The sequence below is a fragment of the Ambystoma mexicanum genome, chromosome 6q (assembly GCF_040938575.1).
Source record: "Ambystoma mexicanum isolate Mex_15411 chromosome 6q, UKY_AmexF1_1, whole genome shotgun sequence".
Classification (NCBI taxonomy): Eukaryota; Metazoa; Chordata; class Amphibia; order Caudata; family Ambystomatidae; genus Ambystoma; species Ambystoma mexicanum.
This window is the reverse complement of record NC_090937.1, coordinates 407,870,004-407,883,719: the sequence shown is the minus strand read 5'-3', so window position 1 is coordinate 407,883,719 and position 13,716 is coordinate 407,870,004. Positions and strand designations below refer to the sequence as shown.

General features: G+C 48.2%; 1 protein-coding gene across 2 annotated transcripts in view; it reads right to left on the bottom strand.

Annotated features, from left to right (window-relative positions):
• SVEP1 (sushi, von Willebrand factor type A, EGF and pentraxin domain containing 1) overlaps window positions 1-13,716 on the bottom strand; it is a 1,471,106-nt gene that overhangs the window by 41,856 nt on the left and 1,415,534 nt on the right. For both annotated transcript variants that reach the window (XM_069630907.1, XM_069630908.1), the window contains one exon: window positions 9,703-9,873. In XM_069630907.1, coding sequence (XP_069487008.1) covers window positions 9,703-9,873 — 171 coding nt within the window. The remainder of the gene's footprint in view (window positions 1-9,702; window positions 9,874-13,716) is intronic.

Sequence of the window (13,716 nt, the reverse complement as noted above, 5' to 3'; positions counted from 1 at the left end):
CCGACGCAACCCCTGCTCCTCATGTTCAGGTAAGAAGGTCAAAAATGCAGAAGGTAAAACGGTACATCAAAAAGTAGGTTGAAAAGGCAAAGCGACCAAAAGAAAACAACCAAATTGGGTAATACCCTATCAATCATCTCCCGCTAAAACAAGGAACAAGAACTGCTATGCTACAATTCACAACTGAGATCCTATTGCTGCGGGTCTGTACCTTTTCAGTTGTGTGTTTAAGAATGCCAAAATGCCAAAATACTGTTGTACGATAAATATGAATTATCTACTTAAACACATAACGAGTTAGACTAATTTGTTTATTCTGAATGTGTTAATCAGCTTTTCAATAATCATAACCTTCCGAATCTCTGCACTGCAAATCACATGGCGACTCATATTTTTGCAGCAAATTTGGGCCATTAGGTGGATGCCTAAATTCTATCTATAATCCAAAACTATTTCATTGGAGTATAGGTAGGAGGGAGATCACATGTGAGGGGGACACACAGCTTGCTGGTGTTGTTTGTTTGCTTTACCAACCCATTGACTGCCCATGGCCATGCTAATCCCTATGGACATTCCTTACCGTGTCTGCCTCTCCCCACACTAAAATGATCCTTCTGGGATCTCTTTGCGCTCACTCTAGACGACAGTAACTTTGACCTGCCAGTGATTTTCTAAGCAGTCTGCTTTGAGGGTTTATAGCTGAACTTGTGTGAAAGTCCATGTACACGGGCCAAAATATATTTCTAAGGCAACTGCTGCCTTTAGCAGTGACAACAAGCAAAGCGGGCAGTCACTAGTGCGCATGACTGCATCGAACCAAGATATATCTGGCCTTTAATTATATTGCATGATTGCAGCTATAAATGCCTACTGCTGTAATAAAAATGTCTTCACCAAGAGTATCTTCAGCCACTTGATTTATATCACTTCTTTGCACTGACGAGAAGCTTGAAATGCAGTATTTTGCAAGCCCTATTCCAATATATAATAGTACACATGGGAAATATGTTGGGCTTGGCCAGAATCTCAACACGTAGAGTTTACAAGTATCTCTTATTTGAACATGTATATCTTTCAATATATATGTTAATCATTTTCTAGTTTATCTTTTTATTTTATTTTGAACAATAGGTTTTGAGCTTGAGGACACAGTACTCAGAATTGGTGTTGAGATTGTATCCCAAGTATGATGCAAACAGTGTTCATATGAACCGTATTAGGATTTCTTTGTACTTTAGTATTTTCATCAGTATTGTATGTTAATTGGATAATTTCATGTTTTTCGTTCAGTTCATGGTAGGGGAAACATTCTCTTTGCCTATGTCAATTGAAGCCAAGTGTAAAAATCACTTAGTCATTATGTCAAGAATGATACAATATGATAGGTTAATACCCAGAGGTTTCTGAGCGCGGACCCAGGGATCAAACCTGTGTTGCTCTGTGTCGTCTTGCTTCCAAGGCTAGCATGTTGCCCCTAGGCTATCCTTCTGAGACAAATGGATATATAGTTCTTTGTCGGTATTCTGACTTGATAATAACACCTTTTAAATCATGAATAATTACATCAACACATCCTTCTCATATAGAATCTTAAAAGCAAACCAATTTGTTGATAAATCTGGACTCATTTTGAAAAGTGTGCATTAAAAACAACGATTCCTGTTGAATTCCCGATGTTTCCACGAATGAATAGTGCCGATTTGTTTATTTATGTATTTATTTATTTATTCATTTATTTATTTATTTTAAAAAAATAAAACACATTGTTTTGGATTCATAACATAAACTCTTTGGAAGATTATTCTATCTTGATGTATCTCTAGGTTACAAGACTATGCCATTTTGCATGTGAGATTTCCGATTAACTAACAGAGAATAATTATGCACATTTTTGGCTTGGCTCTCTGAATGAAAATGAAACGAGTATAAGGAACAAGTTACTTACCTGTAACTGTTGTTCTCCAGCATGGGTCTGGCATGGATTCACATGCTCATGAATATTCCCCGTCGTCAGGCTGGGAATCCTCGGTAAAGAAAAAACCAGTATCAGTTTCGTTTCTGATCTGTCTTTCGTAGTAATAACCAATCACTGGTCTCTGCGTCATACTGACCACAGCCAATGACTGCCCTCTACCTAAGCACCGCCTCTGGCAGCCATCTTCAGATTTGGAAGCACGTGAAGTGGCAGTATGACCAAGTGAAGAGCCGCAGAGGGGTAGGCGGGAGGGTTCGCATGTGAATCCATGCCAGACCCATGCTGGAGAACAACAGTTACAGGTAAGTAACTTGTTCCTTCTCCAGCATGGGGTCTGGCATGGATTCACATGCTCATGAATAAAGAATACATAGCAGTATACACATGCACAACCACGGGAGGTGGCAAAGGCTCAACATTAAGCATAGCATCAAACTCAACATTAAGCATCTTACCTCCTCACCAGGCTCACCTCAGGCGAACAGGTTGCGCAGCACTGCTTGGCCGACCCTGGACTCCTCCCTGGAATCCCGATCGACGCAGTAGAACTTCGTGAAGGTGTGCGTCGACCTCCACGTAGCAGCCCTGCATATGTCCAGCAGGGGCACACCAGAAAGGAACGCCGTGGTAGCTGCGATCGCTCTGGTGGAATGGGCTCTCGGACGGCCGGGCAGAGGTCGGTTTGCCAACCGATGACAGTACATGATACAGCCGGAGAGCCATCTGGAAATGGAAGCCTTCGAGAGAGCCTTCCCCTGATTGACAGGTCCAAAGTTCACAAAGAGTTGTGACGTCTTCCGAAAACACTTCGTGCGGTCCACGTAGAACTTCAGCGCTCTAGCTACATCCAGCGAGTGCAAAGTCCTCTCAGCCGGCGACGAAGGCGACGGAAAGAATACAGGCAACACCAAGGGTTCGTTGAGATGGAAGTCCGACGGTACCTTGGGCATGAAGGAGGGGTGCGTCCTGAGCACTACCCTCGTGTCGTGGAAAGTCAAGTACGGGGCCTTGCAGGAAAGGGCCTGGATCTCTCCCACTCGTCGTGCGGAGGTGATGGCCACAAGAAAAGCAGTTTTCCACGATAGAAACTTCAACGGAGCCGAGTGCAGAGGCTCGAACGGAGATCCCATGAGCTTGGTCAGCACTACGTTGAGCTCCCACGCCGGGGCCGGAGCCTTCACCGGCGGGAACGATCTGAACAGTCCCTTCATGAACTCTTTCACCAGGCGATGAGACCACAAGGACGTCCGTCCCGTGGTTCTGGTGTATCGGGAGATCGCAGCAAGATGAATCTTGATGGACGCGTGTGCCAGGCCAGCTTTGGCCAGCGTCAGCAGGTACGGCAGTACTTGGGGAGCCGTAATCCGTAGAGGGTTAATCTTCTGTGCGTGGCACCAGACAGAGAACCTCTTCCATTTGTGTCCGTAGCATTTAAGAGTCGAGGATGCCCTGGCCTTTGCAAGAATCTCTCTGCAGTCGGCCGGTATGTCGTATCCTCCAAACTCTAGCGCTGCAGGAGCCAGGCCTGCAAGTTCAGCGACTTCGGGTCGTGGTGGAGGATGGCGCCTCCTTCCCTGGAGAGTAGATCCGCGTCCGCCGGCAGTTTGATCGGCGGGGACGCTGACAAGTCCAGAAGGTCCGGGAACCATATCTGCCTCGGCCACGAGGGTGCGACGAGGATCATCCTGCACCGTGACCTCTTGAGCAGGTTGACTAGCCGGATTAGCAGAGGTAAGGGAGGGAACGCGTAGAGGAACAGGCCCTCCCAGGGGAACGAGAAAGCATCGCCCATGCTCCTCGTCTGGGGAAACCTGCTGGCGAACCTCCGGCACTTGGTGTTCGTCGCCGTCGCGAACAAGTCGATCTGGGGTGTGCCCCACCGTCGGAAGAGACGATCCACCAGATCCTGCCGTAGTTCCCACTCGTGGCACGAGCGCAGCTCCCTGCTGAGTGAGTCGGCGATGGTGTTTTTTATCCCTGCCAGATGAAACGGCACCAGAAAAATCCTTTGGGCGACGGCCCAATGCCACAGGTCCTGCGCCTCCTTGGACAGCGCTGGGGACCTGGTTCCGCCCTGTTTCCTGATGTAAAACATGGTGGTGGTGTTGTCGGTGAAGATCCTCACCACCTTGCCCTTGAGGGACGGAAGGAAAGACCTGAGAGCCCAAAACACTGCACGGAGCTCCAGGACGTTGATATGCAGGGACTTCTCCGTCGGGAGCCAGAGTCCCTTTGCGTGCAGATTTTCGGTGTGCGCTCCCCACCCTTCCAGGGAGGCATCCGTAGTCACCGTCTCCTGGTGGGCTGGGGTCTGGAAGTCCATGCCCGCCGTCAGATGCGCGCGGGTGCCCCACCACCGTATCGCTCGTCGGAAGTTCTCGTCGAGCTTGATCCTTTCCTCGAAGCTGCCCGTCGTCTGGATCCAGCGCGCATCCAGGAATTCTTGCAACGGGCGCATCCGGAGCCTGCACATGGGAATGAGGTAAATGCAGGAAGACATCATCCCGAGGAGGGACTTGATGGACCTCACTTTGGCCGCGTCGGCCACCAACATCCGTTGCACCTTGCCCAAGATGGTCCTGGTCCTCTCCTCCGACGGGGAGGCCAGAAGGGACACTGTGTCGAGCCTCGCTCCGAGAAACAGTGCGACTTGCGCGGGCACCAGGTGGGATTTGGCGTAGTTCACGAAGAATCCCAGGTCCGTGAGGAGTTGGACGGTCCTTGCCGTGTGAACCACGGCGAGTTCCCTCGTCTTGGCGCGGATGAGCCAGTCGTCCAGGTAGGGGTAGACGTGGATCCCCTCGTGGCGCAGCTGCGCCGCCACCGGTGCGAGACACTAGAGCTCCCTGTCGTAGCGAGCCACGATAGCCAAGGCGTTGGCCGCTTTAATCGTCGTCGCTGCCGACGAGATGACTCTACGTCCCATAGCATCCAATTTCTTTCCCTCGCCGTCCGGCGGGGAAGTCGATGTGGAGGCCGCACCCCCCCCCGCTTTCTTCCTGGCTGCCGCGGAGACGACGGAATCTGGGGTAGGCTGTGCCCGGAGGCACAGGGGGGCCGTGTCCGGGACCCGGTACTTCTTCTCGTACCGGTCTCTTCTAGCTGGCGTCGTGGAAGGGTTCTTGAGGAGGGAAAGGCCCTCATCCCAAATGTCGTCCAACAGAGGCACTGCGAGGACCGTCTTCCTCTTGGCCTCGCGCCGCTGATAAAGGAAGCCTTCCTTTTTCTTCTCCTCAGGGCAGAGTTGGAAAAGCTCGGAAGCCCTGGAGATCATGGAGTGGAAGATCCGATCTCGTCGGGCGGAGAAACCCTGGCGGGAGGCGACGACGGAATATCCTCGTCGTATGCCTCGTCGTCCGTACCCGTCGCTGCCGAGTCAGTCCCCGTATCATCCCCTCGGGTGGACGGGGGAGAGGGCTGGACGGGGCGCGACGGTTGAAAAGGAGGTGGTGGATGGATCCTTCTTTTCTTGGTAGGGGGAACACCAGAAGGTCCCGGTTCTGGGTCCCCCGACGGGAAAGGTTCTTCCGTCGGTAACGGTAGTCTCGTCCTTATCTCGGAGCATAAGGACTGTATGGCCAACAAAATGGCCGCCGAGTTGTCTTGCGGCGCTGGCAGAGGGGAATCCGACGGGCGAGCAGGGGCCCCGTCGGTATCCTCGACGATGTCGTCGTCGTCGTCACCTGCGTCGGGGTCCATTCCGACGGGCTGGCCTTCTTCCACGCCTAGGCCGTGGCTTAAGACCTCGATCAGCTCCTCTTCTGAGGTTGAGGCCGAATCTACGACGACGCCCTGCCCCCCCTTCTTCTTCCCCACGGGGGGTTTCACGGGGGTCCTATCGATGGGCACAAAAGAAGACTCCCTCCGAGGAGGCAGGGAGATTCTGGGCCCCGAGGTCGCCACCACTGGCGCAGCCTCCACAGGCTGAGCCAGGGCCGCCGCGACCGTTTCGATAGAGGGCTTGGTCGGATGGATCAAGGCCTTCACCACCTTAGGTGCGCTCACCGCCTTATCCTTGAGGGAGGGGGCACTGCCACGCTCCTCCTCTGCCTTAGAGCTCGACCGGGGCCTCTCCAGGAGTTTCGCCGGGTGCTCGGCCTTCCTCTTACCCGACCCAGAGCGTTGGCTCGTGGTTGATGGTGCCGGGGAGGGTGCGCCCTGCCTGGCGCCCGTAGAGCCCGACCGTTCGGCGCTCCCGGTGCCAGCGGACTCGCGGTGCTTAGCCTTATGTTGGGCCCCCGTCGCCGGGGCGCCCTCAAAGGTCTTAGAAGACCGCTCAGGTTTCTTCTTCTTCTCGCCAGACGGGCTCTTACCCTCCAGCCAGTTGGCGAGACGTTGATGGCGGTCCTTCATGGTCCGTTCCGACATGTTGCCGCAAAACGCACAGTCCTTCTCCACGTGCGTCTTGTCCTCATGAAGGCAGTAAAGGCAGAAAGAGTGTTCGTCCTCCTTAAAGACGTTCTGCAGCTGGCATCCAGGGCAGACCCTGAACAGCTTTCCGGGCGTCGAGCTTCCCTTCTCGTGGGTCATCTCCGAGACCGGGCCTGAGAAGCTTCTGGAGTCCTCCGAAGTGTAGCTCGACGAAATCTTCACCCTTGAGGGGCGCAGACGAATCCGACACGGGTCCCCGTTGATCGGATGTAGGATCGGTGGAGCTTGAGGCTCTTTTGACCGAAAGAAATCGAGTTTTTGTGAAAAAACGCGAAAAAATAGCACTTACGCTCGAGAGCAATAGCACGAGGATCCCAACACATGAACGTGCGGTAAAAATCTGAAGATGGCTGCCAGAGGCGGTGCTTAGGTAGAGGGCAGTCATTGGCTGTGGTCAGTATGACGCAGAGACCAGTGATTGGTTATTACTACGAAAGACAGATCAGAAACGAAACTGATACTGGTTTTTTCTTTACCGAGGATTCCCAGCCTGACGACGGGGAATATTCATGAGCATGTGAATCCATGCCAGACCCCATGCTGGAGAAATGTTAATTTCAGAATAAAGTCTATTCCTTACATAGATACCAGGCAGCGTTGAATTAAGGAACATCATATCAGAAGCATTACAACAGTAGAAGCTGTAGGTATGAGCATGTGTGCTGCACATTGTTAAAAACAAGATGCTCCTTTCTGAGCCCCCCAGAGTACAATAGAGGTGTTAAAAACACATATATGTCTGTTTGTATACATCTTCTAGCATTCCTGTGGTTTGTTTTATGTTTTTGGCTGGTGATTTACATTTGCACCGGCCCCATTTGTTTTCCGCATCCAAAAAATGCATTAACACCAGCATGCCATTTTCATGCTGGCATGAGTGCTTAGGTTTCCAATGGAATATGTCTGATTTTGGCACCTGGTAATTGCAGGTGTACTACATAGGAATCCAATGTAATTGCTGTCTGTCACATCACAGGGACATGGTAAGGGCAGTTAAACTTTAAAGAGTTGTAAAGTATGCCAGAGGACCGGGGGTTCGCAACACAAAATCAGAGTTTAGCAGAGTGCCCAGGGCCCATCCAACCCTCCCCTGGCAATGACAGAGGACTCAGCCATGGGGCAAGATAGAACTGTCCTTTATTTTCCAAACAGACAGGGATCGTACAGGAATTAACAAGATCTCTGTCAATCACAGCTCCTGAGCCAGTGTCACAAACTTTTATCCTGTAGTGACGTCGGAATTCCCAACCCTTCCCAAAAACGTAGAAATGGAACACATTGGGTAGCTCTGGTAATAACACCTATATAAATCCCCTATATGAGTTGTTAGATTGGTCTTCTCATGTAGGTAGGTTCACCTGAGATTTCCCCAAAAACTATTTATTACATTGTTGCAAGGTCTCAGAACTACCATTGGCCTTGCATCCTCACCCCCCTCCCAAATGTGAGCGTCTTGATTGGCGGGAGCGGGTCTACCCAGGCCTGGGACCCTGTTCTGTTCAGTGCTCAGTGTACCTTTTCAAGGTAATGAGAAAGACTGTGTGTCCCCATTGTTGGCACTGATAATGCCACCTAGCCTGGGAAAGTGCCTGCCGGTTGCAATGTCTGGTGGACAATGCATGTATCAATTCTGTCTGTCTTTTTGGGAACGGCTGTGCTTCTCACCACAAGTATAAGGCCATTATTCGGTTCGGCTGAGTCACGTGGGTGAGGACCAAAAAACAGAGTTTTTCGGTCTGCAATTAGTGAGGAGTTTATTCTGGTATTTTTCTGGTGGCTCCCTGCCCCGGGAGCCAGGAACTTTTCACCCGTCCTTGGCTTTTGCTGCAGGCACTGGCTGTGTGCTTAATGCTGTAGAGTCTGCATCTCTTCTTCCCTTATTTTGACGTCTGTGGCTTCATGTGAATTTGCTACAATAATTCTATAGTTTCCCTATATATTGTATTATTTTCTTTAGAAGTTAGTAGTACTCGAGCCCTTCCAGTTTCTCTATACTTCCTCTTGCTTCATATGATTAGTTGCAGTGAGCGGTTGCAAGCTTGCTCCGTGTGAATTTAGCTTTCTTGTGTTTCTGCGTTTGGCTAGTGAAAAGGAAAGGAATCTGACAGTATCTATATGTATCTGTCCACTATCCACAGCACGTTGTGTGTATGTTCTTTGTGTATGCATGAGAATATCTGTTCCCATGTGTGGAAGAGACTGGCCCTCCTGGTGGTTGGCCAAACAGCAACTGGCATCTCTCGTTTCTCATCCTTCAGGCTTACATCCACATAGGGGACACGAGGGCCATAGCGGGGAACCTCTCTTCAGAGACATTTCGGCAATTGTGCTAGCTAGAAACACATTTTGTTAAGCTTCCAACTACAAATGATAAAACGTGCATGGAGGGCACCCACTTGCACAAATGAGCCCACGTATGTGAACCCTTGTGTGCAATTAGCACTTCGGACAAACTGACCCAGTTCAGTTGTATTACCATGCAGCATTCTTTACTCGCCTGATGACGACTGGCTGCATAGGATACTTCGATCAATCAATCATTCAGTCAGTCAGGGCAGCATGGACGTAACTCTTTTTTGCCTCTACAGAGAGATTATTTTTTCTATTGCATGTATATCTGTTTTCAGTTTACATTTCTATATCCTGTTTCCTACTCTGGCTAGATAAACCATTTGTTGCTTGTGATCTGATTTCGATACATGCAATGTGGATTATGGTCCTTCTGTCCAACTCCACTCTGATGTCGTAGCCTGATTGATTGCTTCATCATCTGGCTTAAAAAATTAAACTACAAACATTAGAAAGCCACTTCTCTTTGATAGCAAACAAACCATGACCTGCAGCTGCAAATGTACAACATGTATTTGCCAATTTGACTTTTCCTATTGATGACACCAGTGGTCGGAAGTGGGCGGTAGCGGTTGGCAGCAGTACTCCTCTACTTTTTTAAAGTTTCACTGTTCCTATACTTTCATTTTAAAAAGAAACCCTTCCGGAATGATTTTGTTTTAAAAGAAAAGTGTAGGAAGAAGTTGAAAGTTGCACTTCAGTGCACTGCACTGAACATTCCCCTAAAGAGCAGGTATGTATGTTTGGCGGTTTGGATTGCGTGTGGGAGGGAGTGTGGCAATGGGGTTTGTGGGCGCAGGGGAGCAGGGAACACAGTTGCAGTATTTCTTTTTGTACACTTCGACCACTGGATGACACGCTGTGGGAAAGTCGTGGTGATCATACTTTTTGCACATATATTCGCCAACACAAAGGGAACTTCTTCCAAATCACATTCAGTCTCCTACCCTTGCAAGCTGGTAGCGTGCTCCATGTCCGATTGGCCAAACAAATGCTCCGAAGGGACCCTTCGAGCATGTAGCCACTGTAGCAAGAGTATGTCAGCATGTCACCATAGTCATAGGAGGAGCCTCGTGCTATTGCATTTGGTGTGCGCGGAGGAGGGCCACAAGAGATTTCTAAAACAAAGAAAACAGAGGTTATACAGAAGCACTCCAGACCACGGTTACTCATTATTTGATCCTCGAGATATTTTGGACTTCAACATCAGCCATGGACAGCATGGACAGTGCCAAAGGATCATGGGAGTATTGTGAAACAATACAATGAAGTGTCCCAGAGCATTGGACAGAAATGTTGAGAAATACATATTGCAAGAGTCACGATCAGACCCCCAAACATGTGGTGATGCTTCAGCATACTACAACATCAAATTAGCATAACATAACACAACACAACTATAACTCCCAAAATGTATTCTGCTAGAAGACATGGACAAGGAATATGCGCGTTTGCGTGTGCACAGTGCTGCTTTACTGTAAATCCTCGGAGTAGAATTATGTACTATTAAACCTTCCTGAGACAGTCATTTCGGATATCTTCCATCAAAAACAGCCTCTTCTTCAACACACTCTACTGGTGCACTCGACAGCCTGGAACCTCAATCCAAACCTTTTCGACCTTCTTATTCTAAAGAGATTTGAGACATTGTTCCAGTGGGTCACCCCTACAGAGTTAAGACGAATACTTCCTTGTTCACATTATCCTACTTATCTTTCAATTAAATTTCTTTGACTTTCTTTGCATTCATTACTTTCCATTTACCTCGATTCAGCCATGCTACAGCTGCTCAACGTTCTCGTCAGGTGCCTGAAATACTCTTAAAGGAACGCCATTCCCCAAAACCTCTCACGAGGCACTCTGCCTGTCTGCAGCACTCCAGGAATAAGGAGAAAGGTTCAAATGACCAAATGCCCAGATGATTGGTAGGGAAATGTGCCCGCAGCATCAGGGGTGTTGCTAAGTCTGGAAAAGACCAGGGGCTAAGCTAATGTTGGCACTGGTGGGATTCGGGACTAGCTAGCCTTTTGGTTGTAGTCCCTGAGCGACTATCCGGGGCTACAACCAAAAGACCCGGGGCTATAGCCCTCTTAGCCCCCCCCCCCCAGAGCAAAGCCTCTGCGCAGCATTACATTAGCTCAATGAGAAAGAAGTCATAGAGATATGGTGGTCCTATGGGAGGTGCAGCCCGTCCATGCAGAGGCATGAAGGGGTATTATGTGTCTCTGCTGCAGAACCAATCCTCAGTCCTGTAAAGTGCATTCTAATAGGTGCAGTATGGTGGGAATCTCTCTACTGAGCGGGAAGACGTTAATTCCGGGAAATGTAGCCATTTTGGGGATGGCTTCGAACTGAGACACTATTTTATTTGTTGAAAGTTTTATTGGGCATCTGCTCTTAGCGATCTAACGTGCATTGTGAGGCAAGAAGTACTCTGACGTCATCTGCACTGTGTGAAGGAGGGTGAAGTTATAAGGAGAGTTCATGTAGGTGCTGCGAGACAGAACAGAGAAGTGTGGATTCCTTGACATGTAGCATTGTGTCTGGTGGGTGGTTCAGCCTCCGAATTGTGTGAGCTAGAGTGCGTCTTGTGAAATGTAGTCTTGTTGAGGCATCTGTTTTTGAAGGAGATCGACTAGTATTTGGTGGTGCATTTTCGTGGGAGAAGTTTATTTATCACAGTCACCGTGCATTCTGAGATAAGTGTTCCGATGCGGTTATCTTCACTATGAGAAGTACAGTGCATTCAAAGAACTGTAGCTCTGTGGGGACAGATATAGTTTGCCAGAGTGCATCCTGGGAGCTACAGTGCACTATGTTGGCTTCTATGCTGAGAGAGACAATGCATCATAGGATATGCCGCCCACTGGTAGAATTTGCAAAGGTTAAGGCAAATGTGATATGGCTCACACGCTCGTGTGCATGATCATATATTGAGTGAGGCAGAGTGAATGCTGTGGTGACTTTAGCAATTAGTGGGACAAAATGTGCTCTGGGACATGTAGTCCTGTCAAAGTATCAGTACTGACTGATACTGAGGTAATGTTTGAACTTCTGCACTGAATAAGCAGAGCACAATCTGGGAATGTATTTTTAAAAGAACAAGCAATCTGGCATATGTTTTAAGCACATGGACATTTGATGTCAACATGTACCGTTTTATGGTAGTAGTCAACTTGGTCACTTACTGCTACGAATTCCATGTAGGAGGTGTTTCTAAGTCCTTTGGGGAGGGATTCAAGAAAACCAACCTGCAATAGGAGTACAGGGTTTTCACGAAGACAGTCCGAGAGTGGCACAAAAGGCAGAGCAGTTTGTCTTCACCCTGAGAATGGCTGTATTTCCTGAAAATTAACCTGCAACATTTGTAGGACATGGAGCCAAATTCTTACAAATGTACTCCTGACTTGTTTGGGCTTGGAAGCCATGCACAACTCATGTCCTAATGAAACCCATAGGTCTCTGTCTCCTACTGACACCACATTGATTTCCATGGACTCCTTCAACCACACAGCACATAATAATTGAATTGTATATTCTATTTTCAGTGCAAGATCACTATTGGAAATAGAAAATAATTTTAACAAGCTCCTTTGTCCTGCAAAGACTGGCCATGCCCTAGTAGGACAATGGTGCATGCTACATGGCATTTGGGGGGATGGCTGCCAGCTGACCATTCCAGCAGGCCACTGAATTGTAGGAGTTTCATGGGGCCCACACTTTTGTTCACACAGCCCGCCATGCTTAGTTCTAAGGAGGGGCATGGTGGTTCACCAAGGTTACTAGGCACTAGGAACACATCAAAGGGAAATCCCTATTCTTTATTAAGCATTCATGTGTTATGAAATATTGACAAAAGCTAAGTACTTTTAAATCCAAACAATGTTCTAAAACAGAACAAACCCCTATATAAACATATGATAGTCACAAGCTAATACGTTTGGCTACTTGTAAGGAGTTTAGATCGTTGTTTGAAGGTTTTTTCCATATGATTCAATAAGACATAATCTTTAGGTCAGCTCTGGTTATGGCGAACATTCAGGCAAGTATTATATACTGTGGGATGTATTGACCCACTCCGCTATACTATGCGGCATCATCCTGCCAGTTATGCGGAAAGAAACGGCAACAAGGTCGGCAAAATCCTTGTGCATGCAAAAAACCTACAAAAACATATGAAAACCATGTGCTTCAGCACACAAAAAGAGGGATGCACAACCTGCCACCCATGGTGCATGTGCAGTTGAATAGAGCACACCCTGCAGAAATGTGCCAGTGGGTCCCATGACCAGCAAACAGAGTGCAGAGAGAAAAGCAGCACTTTGCAAGTGAAAACCAAAAATGTGCCTACAAATGACATTTGCTTTGTTGCCAAATACTCCAAAATGCCTACAACACAACATTTTTCAACATTCACAATATTGCCTGCTGATAAATTCATGGACAAATGAAAGGAGGAAAATAATTAATTAATTGTTAAAGACCTAGAATCCCAAACCGAGTTTGATGAGGAGCGCCAGAAAGCTGGGGTTTTTAAAAAACAGAGGGACGACCTGGCTGAGCAGAGGGTCACTCTAAGTCAGGAGAGCGATGCCCTAGGCCAGGAAGTCAGTCATTTAAAAACAAAGTTAGAAGAAAATCACCGTGCCCTTCAGGAACTGGGTGAAATCAAAATGGATTACCAAAAGCTACTAGAGCACACCAGGCGGGTGGAGGATGCTCTGGCAAAGAATAATCAGACCAGTAAGGACCAAACTCAGGAGATGAGTCTCCTGAAGCAAAAATTGGCCCAATACTCCCAATTCAGACAGGAAGCACAGAGAGACATTTAGGCTCTATGTGAAAAGAATGACAGGCTCCATAGACAAATAGCCATGCAAGAACAACTCATAGAAACCAGTAAGGCCTTAATAGAGGAACAAAACGGTCAGATTCTGGCATGTCATCAGGGAGTAGGGGCT